The 14877-nt window shown below is 42.3% G+C and overlaps 1 protein-coding gene across 2 annotated transcripts in view; it reads right to left on the reverse strand.

Annotated features, from left to right (window-relative positions):
- CCDC171 (coiled-coil domain containing 171) overlaps window positions 1-14877 on the reverse strand; it is a 264220-nt gene that overhangs the window by 137117 nt on the left and 112226 nt on the right. For both annotated transcript variants that reach the window (XM_059656616.1, XM_059656615.1), the window contains 3 exons: window positions 7166-7395; window positions 5675-5857; window positions 382-567 (listed from right to left, as the gene is read on the reverse strand). In XM_059656616.1, coding sequence (XP_059512599.1) covers window positions 382-567; window positions 5675-5857; window positions 7166-7395 — 599 coding nt within the window. The remainder of the gene's footprint in view (window positions 1-381; window positions 568-5674; window positions 5858-7165; window positions 7396-14877) is intronic.

Here is a 14877-nt window from a genome sequence, read left to right on the forward strand (position 1 = left end):
TCTTACATAAGAATCAGAGACCTGGACCTGAAACCTTTCAAAATCCAACAAGTATGTGGAGTTTCAAGGTCTGGAGGGTGTAAAACAAGTTTTTAAAAGTAGGGTGTGGGGGGGAGAATCAAGAAAGAAAAATGAAATAAAGAATATTATTACTGAAAAATCTCCACTTTGTTTTCAACTAGCAAGTAAAACCTACTTTTACATTTTTCAATACATGTGGAATTGAAGTCCCAGAACCGTGTTTCATTCCATCTGTATAAGCTCTTAGAGAATAAAAATGTCATATCTTGGGATCAGTTCCCTGCTCAGGAGATAGACATGAGTCCCTCAAGGACCCACGCTTAGAGGAAACAGACCATTATGCAAGGAATGTTTTCCTACCTTAACCGCTTCTCCCAGAGTTTGGTTTTTGTCAGCTTCCTCACTGGAATGCAATTCAAGTCTATAATTCAACTCCTGTAGTTGCTGTGCCTGTTCATTCAATAGCATTTGTGCCTGCTGTTCCCGAAATAATGCATTATTCAGTTCTTCACATGCACTTTCAAACTTCTCATGGGTGATCAATTTCTGAAATAAGGGGAAAAAAATCAATTATCAGCTAACTGCATTTTGTATCATTTAATCTTCAGAACTGTATTTGCTAACATAAAGAGTATAATACAAACGTTTGTAAATGTCTGATACATGACAAACGTACAATTTGTTTTGTAAGTCAAGATAAAAAATAATCACTCTGGTTTTTAAAGCACAACAGCCATACTTTCAACGTTATCATATTTAGTTAAATAAAATCTTGGGAAACTTATTTCAAGTAAATCCACAATGTTCAGTTTAAATCTTGATATATAAGCATGTTTTATAAAGATTACTAGAGATCCGGTGCACAAAATTCATGCACTGGGTGGGGGGTCCAGCTGGTCCACCCCAATGAGGGCCGATCAGGCCGGACAGGCGGGGGGGGGGGGAACATGGGAGGTCGGCTGCCCCCAGGGCCGCAGGAGGTCAGCCGGCCCCACCCTGATTAGGGTTGGGGGGGGGGGCGATCAGAGGCTGGGCTGGCCCAGGGGAGGGGCCACAGGAGGCTGGGGGTCCGATTGGGGCTCCGATTGGGCCAGTTGGCTGCCACAGTAGACATCACAGTGACCAGTCGTTACAGTCATTATGGCATTACAGTCACTGGCTTTTTATATATATAGATGATTGTGGGAATTAAAGCCTTAAACAAGTTTCTATGCATCTGAAAAATATACATTAGTACAGTTGAATGTGGACTTTACCTACCTCTGAATTTTCTGACAAATGAGACAAAAATAGAAATGTGCTTATAGTTTCCTCTTGGGTCAACAATAGCAAGCATGTGGTTCATGTAGAGAGAACAATTTGCTGGAACTCAGTTTGAGGATAGATTTATACATGGGTCTTTCTATATTATCATATACTCAGTTTTACTTTGGCATCAGTACCTGGCCTGCTACCTCCCAGAAGCAACTGGTTTTTAACTATTATTTGCCTTTTCAAAGGTGTATATAATGCAGTCCTCAATACTGATTAAGTTTCAAAAGGCAACAGTATAGTATAAAAATAGATTCCTAATTATTAACCTAAGTTAATAGAAAGTAATGAGAAGGATCAAAAGGCACACAGGAAAGATGCCTCATTTCCTGGGCACAAGTAGTAAAGGTATAGCTAATGCCTTACTGATAGTTATACAGTGTTTTTTTAGGGAACACATCTTCTCATTCCCTCTTAACAGCTGTCTCACTCTCCACATTGTCCCATTACACTTTGAAAACATCTACTATAAAACCTCCTCTCTACACTCCAGCTCCATTCCAACTTCTTACTCTCCTTCTATTCCCCAACACCATAGCACTCTTCTGGGACTTGTGAACAAATATTTTTGTACTTCGTCTACCTTTTACTCGTTATGTTGCTTTAAATTGTTGCTCCTTGTCATCAGACCATTCTATCCTTTGCAATCTACTTGACTTCTATAAATCAAGATCCCTGCCATTTTGCAGGACTTCTTCCCCCCTCCTCCAGAATTTCTCCTTTAGCAAAAACTTAGCTAATGTAGCCTCTCTTGTCCATCTATCCCTCCTGGAGAATGCCTCAATTCCATCCAGCCTTCTGCAAACAGGATCAAACAAGTATGGCAATGTTGAATAACAGAGAGGGTGTGTGAAAGCAATTGTAAGAAGCTAATAAAATAAGATCATGGCAGTTAGCTGTCTAAGAACAACTGTTCGTAGATGAACATGGTATTCCAAACCGATAAAAGTACTGAGTAGCTTTTGGCAGACTGAATGTTACATTACAATTTTAGACCAATCTAAACAAGCTATTATATTTTCCTCATACACCGTTTGCCTGAAATCAGTGAAAGATGAGTGGCAGCAGGCACATTCCCCATTCTTAAAGAGAAAAACAGCATATTTTCCCCAATCTATTACATTTTTAATAAAACAATCCTTTATTAACAGAACTGGATATGATCATTAGCCACTACCATGAAATGGTTAAAAGTAGGAGTTTTAGAGCCTGACCTGCTAGGCAAGTCACTTAGCTATGCTGTGCCCCATATTCCTCGTCTGTAAAATAAAGTATTGAACTATTATTGATATGAGAGAAATAAGTGATTAGGGTGAAAAAATAAAGTGATTAGGGCGAACGCCTGATATATATCTATTAATATGTGATTAAATGTTAAAAATCACACTCACTAAGTTTGTGGATGCAAAAGGGGCCACATACTAAACCTGACAAGCTCAGAGGAGCCTGCATGGTGGGCCCTACAAACTCAGAGACTGAAAGCAAGCACATAGGATGGTCTGAACACAAACAATCCTCACTAAAAGAGGGTCATGGGGATAGTCATGTCCTATTCCTGCGGCTTCCTTGACAAAGGTCAGTCTTTACCCTAACTGAGCCTGTCAGTTGTCCTTTTGCATCTAAGATAACATACCTTTGAAATGCCAGAGTCATCTCTGTCAGACCGCCTCAGGGCACACTGCCAGCACCAGAGCAGGAGACCACAGAACCCTGCACTGTTATCTTGTTCCCCTCATTGCACTCTATGTGCTGTACTCTATGTGTTAGTTAGTAACAATCCCATTCCCACCAACATAAAAGAAGTGTGTCTCTTCATTTTACTTTTTATCCAATCCCAGAGACTTTGCTTTCTCCTGCCCCTTAATCTACTACCAATGAATTCCATGTAACCTTCCTTTTATGTCTTCTCCTTGGCTGTAATGTATTTAAAAACCTGCAAAATTGACATCCTCGAAAGCATTTTCTCAATCCACTGAGATTTTGCTCCCCAGCAATTATCATCTGTGAGACCCAAAATCATAAAAATTCTCTATAGGTTTGAATGTTTCTTACATCAACAATTTTATACCTTACAATTGTATGTCAAAATATAAAAATTACATATCTCATTCCCTCAATTATTACTTCCATTAATTCTATTTTTATTTCTACACTTCAGTTGAAGGAATTCACACTAAATATTTCATGGAACATATTCTTAGCTTTTGATACAAGCCAGTTATTCAACCAGAGCCCTTAAAAAGGATTTTGTCACCTTCTGGCAACTTTTCTTCAGACTCTTATAACCTCTCTAGATTCTGGAAGTTGAGCCCTGACAACTTTCAAACTAATCAAAGATAAGATGTTAACTTCTTTTCCTAATACTTAAATATGAACTAGGAAATCTTATTGTGTAGAATACCCAGAATTCTTCAAACATATTACAGAGAACAACATATTATAAAGGATCTTCCAATTTTCAGGAAGTCCACTATTAGCTAAACCTATTTATAGTTGCCTACATTCTAAATCTCAAATTGCATCAATGGCTGTCTCTTTCCATTTTGGCAGACCATCTCAAGATCCCAAATTTAGTTAGTATATGCAACTGAAAGAAAATCAAAAGGAGAGAGACACACACACGCTGAAGGAATTGGCTTTTTAAAGTATACACAAAAGCTCTTTATGATTTAAGTATGGCAAAACATTTTTGGAAAATAAGTGTCTATAAGTAGGGAACAGTCAAATTTTGATGCACTCATATGAGAGAATATTAATTTATCTAAAATAAAATTAATAATAAGTGGCACAGGAAAATGTTTGTAGTGCTTTAAAAATATAAAAAAGTAGTATTTTAACTCTATATTCCTATCTGCACATATACACAGAGAAAAATGCAGGGAACAAAACACATCCACTCTTCAAAAGTGGTTGGTCCTAGGTGGTAAGATTAGAGGGATTTGAACTTTCTTCTTTATACTTGTTTGTATTTTTATTTGGGTACTGTATATTACCTTTATCATTAGAAAAAAAAATAAAGCAGCTCATACAATTTTCTTCTCTAAGCAAACAACTAAGAGAATGAGGGGGGAAACTGTACTGTCTTTAGACATTCATCAAAAAGAAAATAAATCAGAAAGGCGATTCATGATTACCTGATGTGCTGAATTTATAAGAACTCTTCGCCCTTTGAAGGTATAACTATTTGAAATAATATTTAACATTAGCAGTTTACATTATCATAGCATTAATAACTGAGTTACTATCTGCTGCTGTCTCTGTTACAACAAATGTGAAAACTGCAAATTACAAATTAACCAAAAGATACATTTAAACTGATGTTAAACTTGCAAAATTTACGTTTCCCAAGACGGGGCACACAAAGTACCTTGTTGGTAGGTTTAAGAAACCAATTTTCTATTCATATTTATATTGTCTATCATCAGTTATATACAGTTTTGAAGTTTCAGAGTCATATTTTAACTCAATATTCCTATATCCATATTAGGAACATCAATGTTATAAGTAACCCAACTGCAAGTAGAATATTAGATATCTGCATTTTGTTATGCTTCATGTATTTATACATTTCAATCTTGAGTTAATGTTATTTGACATAAGCCTTTCTTTTCTCAACTATCTTCTGCTTTCTTAAATGATGCATATAAATCTTTAATAGAAGTTAGATAAAATGAGTATTTCTTTAGAAAATCAACTTGATTTCATACTGAGTAATCTAATTTACTCAAAATATTCAATATAAAAGGAAAAGAGAAAAAAATCCCAGCCCCCACTGCAAACATCAGGCTCCTCCATTGGGGCATTTTTTGTTTGTTTATTATACATTTGGGGGCTTATTTGCTATAGCAGTTAAGCTATCCTCATTGAATCTCTTTTTATACTTTCAGAGCATAAATTTTAACAGCATTATGAGTTCTGCTGACACAGAATCAGTATTCCTTTAAGCATCTGGTATAACTCTTTGTGTAAATTAGGATATAACTGACATATAACATTGTGTAGTTTAGGTGTACAATATGTTAATTTGATAAACTTATGTGTTGCAATATGGTTACCACTGTAGCATTAGCTAACACCTCTATCATGTCACATAATTATCATTGCTTTTCTTATGGTGAGAATGTTTAAGATGTAGTCTCCTTACCAACTTTGAAGTATGAATTACATGTTGGGGTATTTCAGAAGGGAAGTATTCGGAAGAAAAAGAAATCTTAATGACACTTCAAATTATTTGAAAAAACTTAAGTTAAACAAACATATACACACACACACATACACACACACACACAATCAAAGGAGAGTTCACCAAAGCCATACATACAAAACATGTATACATACTTACAGAGTGCTTAAATTCATTTAATTGCATTTGGAGACCCTGGGCTTTGTCAAGCTCCTTTTTCATCTCATTCACATTTCGTTTGAATTCTGTGACTTCTAAGCGCAGTGAGCGGCGCTCCACTTCTGCTGTGTGCAGCCTTTGTGTAAATCCAAAGATTTGCTTCTGTAACGATGCTGTGCTTTTCTGTTGTTAAACAAGAGCAATTTTACAAGAAGTAACTACAGACTTACTAATAAATCAATAGCAATGGCATTTACCAAATTAAATGTAACTCAGGTTAAACATAGAACAACTAGAGGGCCGGTGCACGAAATTCGTGCACTGGGGGGTGGGGTTCCCTCAGCCCAGCCTGCCCCTCAGTCTGGGAGCCCTCAGTGGATGTCCTACTGATGGCCGCAGTCTGGAAGCAAAGGCTCGGAGCAGGCGCCCCGTGTGTGTGTGTGTGTGTGTGTGTGTGTGTGTGTGTGTGTGTGTCTGCTGGGGCCTGCCCCCAGCCACACCACAAAGGCTCGGAGCAGTTGCCATGTGTGTGTGTATGTGTCACCGCTGGGGGTCTGCCCCAGCCACATTGGAGGCTCAGAGTAGACGCTGTGTGTGTGTGTGTGTGTGTGTGTGTGTGTGTATGTGTGTGTCTGCTGGGGGCCTGCCCCCAGCCACAGCGTGGATGCTTGGAGCAGGCGCCCTTCTCTGTTGATCTCTCAGGCTCCTGGCCTCCACTGCGTGTTGTACTCTCCCTTGAGCTGTGGCCAGGGTGGGGTGCTGCCTGCCGGCCGTGCTTTCCTGATCGCTGCGGCGACCCAGCAACAGGCACACACGGGAGCTGCCTGCAGGCCGCCCTTTCCTGCTCTGGGATCACCACGGCGACCCAGGAGCAGGCCTTGCTGGGTGCTGCCTACAGGTGGCCCGTTCCTGCTCACCCATCGCCATGGGGTCCTGGCTAGGGGCAGAGCTTAGGCGGCATGGGGCTTAGGCAGCACACAGGGGTCCCGGATGGGGGCGGGGCTGCACACAGGGCCCGGATGGCGGCTCACGCTGTCCTGCCCTGCCTGCGGTATGCAAATTAGCAGCCATCTTTGTTGGTGGCTAATTTGCATATCTCGCTGATTAGCCAATGGGAGGCGTAACAAAGGTATGGTCAATTACCATCTTTGTCTATTATTAGATCGGATAATTTGGTTTATATGAAATGAACAATGAAAGAAATAATCTAGATGGCTAGAAAGTAGAATTTTCAGTCATTGATGTTTCATACAGTTCCACTGCAGGTCACTTATAGAGACCAGTCAATTCATAACTCATGCCAGAACATTTGTATTTGGATATTTGGACACTTATTTGGAGGTGGTTTTCCTTATTGAATTAAAAGATCACAAGAAACCTAAAGGAAATCTAGATACATTTGTGTACAACTAGCTTAAACTTCAAATAAGTCTGATTCAGAATTACATTCACAAGTCCAAAAGTCCCTACTTAATAAAATTTCATACATACCAAAACGGGCACATGGACCTGCAGTCCGTATTTCAGGGCCAGCGTGTTCACTTTATGAAGTCCACGGGCCAACCTCTGAACCAGGGAATCCTTTTCTACATGTGTAATACTCCTGCTGCTACTGTGCGAAGGTAAGCTCTCCATTGCCAAACTAATTTTATCCATGAGTTTTGCAAAAGAATTCTTGGCTGCACCTATAAGTAAATGTCCACAAATTCTAGAATTTGGATCTTCAAAGAAAAAGGGGAGGGGGGAGAGACAGAAAACCGTAAATTGTCTCTTGTTCATTTTACAATACTTCTAATCATAACACAATACAATTTTCTCAATTACATAATTTCCATTCACCTGTAGAGATTTATTCAGAAAGTCTCCTCCCACAATTTTCACTGTGAAAAAGGAATGCAGAACATAGCTTGCCTATAAAACAATATATCTAAAAAAATCTGCATGTATTTACAGTCATTCAAACTGACCATTATGATACTAAAAATGTATCACTACTCTTTTCTTTGTTTTAAAACATAATATAAATCCATTTTCTATTTCCAGCTACTGAAGCTTGTTACCTTAATGTCATACTATTTATACTCTCAGACAAGAAAATATAATTTGGCTTATTCAAAGGCAATTAAAATGTTACAACTACAATTACTTATTTCCCCACAGGATTTTGGTAATCATCCTTCTCACATAATGGGCTTAAGGTCCCTGCATATCCAACATGGTCTGTTTACTGCTAGATTCATCAGGCCTGTAATTCATAATTGTGTTTAATGTTGATAAATAAAATTGTCAGTGCTTTTTCTACTAATTAGTATTCCAGATAGTGCTTAATAGGTTTATTTATGCCTTAATAAAAGTCGTGTAATTTAGTTTTCCCTCTGCTAGGCAGGTCTTAATCTGTCATTACTTGTCTTATGATACTATCTGTGTAAAATGACAAGCAAAGAGAGATTATTTAAATTCAGTAATATACTGTTCTATATTTCAAGTGGCTCCGATTTCATAGTTAATTTAAATCTTGTGGTTACATCAAAAGCACACAAAAAAGTATATTTATCCAATAAAAATGTTTTATAATTCTAAGAATGCATATGGTTCAACACTAAAATGCAACATTGAGAAGGTGATTGGTCAATATCTTCTGTCATAAGCAACCATTTCACTGAAGCCCAGTGTTCAAAATTTTGAGTGTTTTATTTCTTTTATTCCTCAATATATAAAAGAAAAGGTTTTTTTAAAGTTATGCACAGTCAGAATTTGAAAACTATATTGCTTATAAGTTATTCATAAAATATACATTATTAATTGGATAAAAGTATATCTTCCATGTAGGATTTGTTTCTATCAGTTACTGATGCAATGACTTCTAAGAATATGGGGTAATCCTATCTAATAAAAGATTAATATGCAAATTAACCATCACTCTGACACAAAGATGGCGGCGCCCAGTCCTCTCAGCCCCACTGGAGTCCTCCAATCCTGGGGGGTGGCCGCTGAGAGCGGGGCCTGCTTGGCTGTCACCATGGTGACCCGGGAGCAGCCAAGCAGGCCCCGCAGACAGCAGAGAACCACGGGGAGCAGGCCTAAGCCATCAGTAGGACATCCCCTGAGGGCTCCTGGATTGGAGAGGGTGCAGGTCGGGCTAAGGGCTCCCCCCCCGCCCACCCCCTGTGCATGAATATTGTGCACCAGGCCTCTAGTAAGTTTAATAATACTAAACTACAGCACACATTTAATAGGTCACTATTGAATAAATGAACAAACAGTGAATTTTATTTTATCTATAATACTAGAGGCCCGGTGCATGAAAATTCATGCATGGGGGTACCCCTCAGCCCAGCCTGCCCCCCCTCACAGTCTGGGAGCCCTCACAGGATATCCTACTGACAGGATATCCATGGGGAGTGGGCCTAAGCCACAGTCTGGCCTCCCTCTGCGGGAGGCAACCAGCCAATCAGGTATATAGATACTTTCTGGAGGCAGCATGGACTCCTTCCTTATTTCGTCCCTCTGTGGTTGGAGAACAGGGGACTAAAAGGTGGAGACAGAACTGTGGCGGCCAGGCCTGGGGCTTTTGTAGGTGGCGGAAAGAGGGAGAGGTCTGGAGAAAGTCTAGACACATTTCCTTCGATTGTCCTCCCTTCCTCCGGGCCCCTCTCTCCGTTTTTTCCTTCTCGTGGTGGGCGCTTGGGCCTCAGACCAACCAGAGCCCAGCAACAGTGGGGTTCAGCCCCCTCACTTCTCAGCTGAATGTACAGTCACCTCACATTCCAAGCGGGGCTGTTTTCAAGTAACTAAAGCGCTGGAAAGCCACAGCTCCCGGCCTCTCCCCTCTCGGTTTCCTACTTGGGTTGGTTGCAAAGTTCACCAAGACACCAAAGCAGCTCTGCCCTGGTAGTTCTGCACGGGCCCCCTCCCAGGCCCCACCGGGCACTCCTCCTTGAGTCTCCAGGCCCACAGTCTGCCCTCAGGGAGGTCGCCTGGGGCCCATTCCCCCGGGGAGGTGGGGCAGAGGGGTTGACTTAGAGAGCTGGAGGAAGATGGCAGCGTAACAGTTGGTATGAACCAGCACCCGCTCAGCCAGACTTCCTAAGCTCCCCACCAGGCCCAAGCCGGGCCCCTTCCCTGCACCGGGAGGAACCCCAGCTGAGATCCCCTCCCTGCACCCAGGGCCCTCCTCCCCTTTCCACCACCAGGGGCGGGAGCAGCTCACCTGTGCCACCCTGGCCGTGAGCCTCCTCCCCCTGCCTGAAGCATGGGGCGGGCCGTGACCAGCCACGGAGGCAGGCGTGGGGCCGGGGGAGGGCGGGGCGGGGTGCCCAGCAGTCTTCCCACGCCCACTCCGGCTCCAAGCCACCGGGCTCCCTCAGAGAGCAGCAGTGGCGCAGCAGCCCACAGCAAGGCCCCGTGCCCCTCGCAGCAGCCCCAGGGCACCGTGCATGGAGACGCCGCCTGCCACTGAGCCACCGTCGGGCCTGGGACCTGTGGGGGCTGGGGTGGCCTCGGGCTCCCGCTAGCCCTGCCAAAACTGGACTTGGGCTTGACTGGCTGCCCCCGTCCCGGCCTAACAGTCGGGAGCGGCCTCCGCCTCTAAGGCAGTGTGCAGTTAGCACTGGGCAGGCTTGTGCACACCTGTGCTGGGGGCGGAAGTCCCCGCCCACATCCCCGCCCACCAGCTTCTGCCTGGTTGTGACTCAGACACCTTAACGAACAAATTAGCATATTACCTCTTTATATGTATAGATTCAACATAATACATCAGTCCACTGTATTTCTTGTTTCGCTAACTGGCTTGTAACTCCTTAACTGTGTCTTTTTTCAACTTAGTAAATTCATTTTATCTTTATTGTGCCAGCCTACCATATGTTTTTATTTGTTTGCTGGATTAATTATATTTCTTTTTTACTTCCATAGCAGCTACTGCCGGGAGCCGGTCCATCCTTGCTGTTTCAAGGGACCTGGCATATATGGCATACGGTTCTTAATATGTTTGCTCACCTTCTTGGCGCTGTGCTTTAACCAAGGTCACCTCTCCGAGAAAGGTTGAATCCCCAGGTAGGGATTTTCCCCTGAAGTTAAGGAGGGAATAAAACCCCTCAACTAAGTGCCAGGCGGGTAATTAATCACTTTAACTACGAACAATCATGCTTAAGCTACATAATCTTTACTCCCTGGAATGGAGATAAGAAACGCCCTAACCTTTGTAATAGAGATTGATAGGATTGAATCAACTGGTATAAATACAGATGTAACAAGACCGCAAGACACAGAACTTAGAAGTCAGAACTCAGAAGACAGAACCTACGCGGAACCTGGAGATGGAGGAGCTTCGCTGGAGAGAACATGGCAAGGGATCCTGGACTGAACCTGACTGCAGAGGTTGGCAAGAGAGCCTGACTAGAACCTGGTGACTGAACCTGGCTGGAGAACCTAGCAAGAGAACATGGACACAGAACCTAGCTGGAGATCCAAACCAGAACTTGGCTGGAGATCCTGGCTAGAGATCCTGGCAAGGCTGCTGATCAACTGAACGCTGTCTCCGTGTTACTCCTTCTTCGCCGACTCCATCCACACCTTTGGGGAACCCCTGGACCCGCTGGGGCTGGACCCCGGCAAGCTACAATAATGCTGAATACAAGAATGCATTCAATAATACCAAGAGAAATTAATATTAACATTTTATGGTATGTCAAAGTTATTCTTCCTAAATAAACAAGATAAAAGCATAGTTTTAGGAAATTTTCAGGAATATAAAAATAATTAAATTTTCACAAAGATCCCTAAAAGCAAATTTTAACAACAATTAAATTTTAATGAATAATATGGGTATATGTTTTTTTACAATGTCACAGAAATGTGTTTGTGTAGACACCAACCACTATGAAAGGTGAAATTAAGTGACAATATAATTCTATAAGGTATTGCTCTGAATTTTGAAGAAGTGGGAAAGAGGCATACACTCCAAGTTCCAGACTACTGACTCTCCATGAATTACAGAAAAAACACTAAATAATTTATGCTTTGCTGAGTAACAAGTGTTTTCACAATATACATTATACAGTATTAAGTACAATTAGTTCAACTTTTTTTGTTATTAATCCTCACCCAAGATATTGTGCCCTTGATTTTAGAGAGAGTGGAAAGGTAGGGAAGAGACAGAGAGAGAGAAACATTGATGTGAGAGAGACACATCAATTGGTAGCCTCCTGCATATACCCCCAACCAAGGCCAGGGATCGAGCTTGCAACTGAGGTAAGTGTCCTGGACCGAAATCAAACCTGGGACCCTTCAGTCCACAGTCCAATGCTCTTCCACTAAGCCAAACTGGCTAGGGCCAATTAGTTTAATCTATATATATATAAAGCCAATATGCTAAGTGTCCAACTATCTGACCGGTCGCTATGACGCGCACTGACCACCAGGAGGCAGATGCTCAACGCAGGAGCTGCCGTGACGCACACTAGTCATTTACAGAGAAACAGCACCACAGACCTGGCACCCACAAAGCAATACTCGGCTTCCCCCAAGTGGGACACAGGCCCTGCCACCACCCCAGAGCAACAGCCCACCAAATCACAGCCAATGCTGCTGAGACCCCATGGTGCAAAATGTGGTCCACAGCCCAGCTCAGCCCAGCCCAGCTGGTAAGTGGTCTCTAAGGGGTAGAGATCAACCAAAGGACTTGTATGCAAGCATATAGGCCTAACCAATGGACACAGACAACAGGGGGTGAGGGCATAAGTGGGAGGGATGGAGGGTAATGTGGGGATAAGGACACATATGTAATAACTTAATCAATAAAATAAATAAATAAAAAGAAAAGAAAAAGAATAAAAAAGGTACAAATGATATAAAGCAAAGTCTGCCTCCTAACCATGTTCCCCTAGCCATCTGGTTTCCCTTCCCAGAGGCAAACAATGATATCAACTTCTATTGTATATTTTTAGATAAAAACATTACAAAACTAAGGAGGAGGAGGAGAAAGAGGAGGAGGAGGAGGAGGAGGAGGAGGAGGAGGAGGAGGAGGAGGAGGAGGAGATCACAAAAGAAAATTTAATAAATTAATGTGGCTCCCAAAATAGACACTAGTACCTTAAATCCTAGTAATGATACATGGTCCCCTTGTAGTGTTTCAGTTTAAGTTATGAGTGAAGTTACGTAAATAACAAAATCCTCTGTGCAAATAACAAACTTTACGGTGCATATAAATCATCTGAGGGGCTTGTTAAAATGCTGATTCTGATTAATTAGCTCTGGAGTGGAGTCTGATATTATGCATTTCTGACACATCCCCAGTTAATGCTGATGCTGCTGGTCCAGGGACCACATTTGGAGAAGCAAAGCTCTTTTTATTATTTGTGAGGATTCAATTAAGCCTTAAAACTTATAAATATAGTCTGAACTTAGAACAGAATCAAGAAGACAGAACCTACACGGAGCCTGGAGACAGAAGAACTTCGCTGGCGAGAGCATGCCGGAGGATTCTGGACAGGGACTGGCCTCGGAGCCTGGAGGCGGAGCTTGGAGGCAAAGCCTGGCGAGAGAGCATGGCAGGGGATCCTGGACTGAACCTGACTGCGGAGATTGGCAGGAGAGCCTGACTAGAACCTGGTGACTGAACCTGCCTGGAGAACCTGGACAGAACCTGGCTGGAGATCCGTAGCAGAACCTCTCTGGAGATCAAGACCAGAACTTGGCTGGAGATCCTGGCTAGGCTGCTGTTTCAACTGAACGCTGTCTCCGTGTCATTCCTTCTTCGCCGACTCCGTCCACACCTTTGGGGACCCCTGGACCCGCTGGGGTTGGACCCCGGCATTCCACTGTGAAAATGTACCACAGCTTTTTTATCTACTCATCTGGTGATGGGCACTTGGGCTGTTTCCAAATCTTAGCAATTGTAAATTGTGTTGCTATGAACATAGGGGTGCATATATTCTTTCTGATTGGTATGTCTGATTTCTTAGGATATAGTCCTTGAAGGGGGATCAGTGGGTCAAATAGGAGTTCCATTTTTAATTTTTTTTTTTTAAGAAACTCCATACTGTTTTCCACAGTGGCTGCACCAGTCTGCATTCCCACCAGCAGTACACTAGGGTTCCCTTTTCTCCATATCCTCACCAGCACTTGTCGTTTGTTGATTTGTTGATGATAGCCATTCTGACAGGTGTGATATGGTAACTCCTTGTTGTTTTGATTTGCATCTCTTGGGTGATTAGTGACTTTGAGTATGTTTTCATATGTCTCTTGGCCTTCTGTGTCCACTTTGGAGAAGTGTCTATTTAGGTCAGCAGTTCTGAACCTGTGGGTCGCGACCCCTTTGGTGGTTGAATGACCCTTTCACAGTGGTCGCCAAGACCATCCTGCATATCAGATATTTACATTACAATTCATAACAGTAACAACATTACAGTTATGAAGTAGCAACGAAAATAATTTTATGGTTGGGTCACAACATGAGAAACTGTATTTAAAGGGCCAGAAGGTTGAGAACCACTGATGTAGGTCCTTTGCCCATTTTTTGATTCGATTGTTTATCTCCCTTTTGTTAAGTTGTATGAGTTCCCTGTATATCTTAGAGATTACCCCTTATCGGATGTATCATTGGCAAATATGTTCTTCCATGCAGTGGGCTCTCTTGTCATTTTGTTGATGGTTTCTTTCACTGTGCTGAACCTTTTTTATTTTGATGTAGTCCCATTTGTTATTCCCATTTTATAGATGAAATGAGGGCTCAAGGAGTAACTGGGATAAAATGACTGGTCTATGCAAGCATGACAAACCCTGCTGAGAGCAGACATGAGGAAGGGCTTGGACTGAGGTCTGTCTCATTCCAGAGTGCACTCACTCTTCACTGTACAGTATGGTGTCTCCTCCTGTAATTCAGTGTTTTCTTTTTAGAAACTGGTTCTAAGAAGACCTAGGTGCTAGTTAGCTGCCATGTGCCCTCCTGAGGGCAAGGAGGAGACCAAGGAAGGAAGCAACAGAAAGAGCCTCTCCCTCTTCATGGTTAATATGTTGGCCAACTGGATGCGATTCCATTTAATGGGGGGAAGGGGTGCTTCTATTGCTTGAAAGGAAGAAAACAAAGAAAGGGAGAAAGATGAAGGAGAAGGGAAAGGAGAGAGGAAGAGGAAGAAGCAGAAAGAAGAGGAGGAAGGAAAAAAAGGAAAGAAAGAGGGAAGGAACGGAGGAAGCAGGGAGGGAGG

The sequence above is a fragment of the Myotis daubentonii genome, chromosome 11, assembly GCF_963259705.1.
Source record: "Myotis daubentonii chromosome 11, mMyoDau2.1, whole genome shotgun sequence".
Classification (NCBI taxonomy): Eukaryota; Metazoa; Chordata; class Mammalia; order Chiroptera; family Vespertilionidae; genus Myotis; species Myotis daubentonii.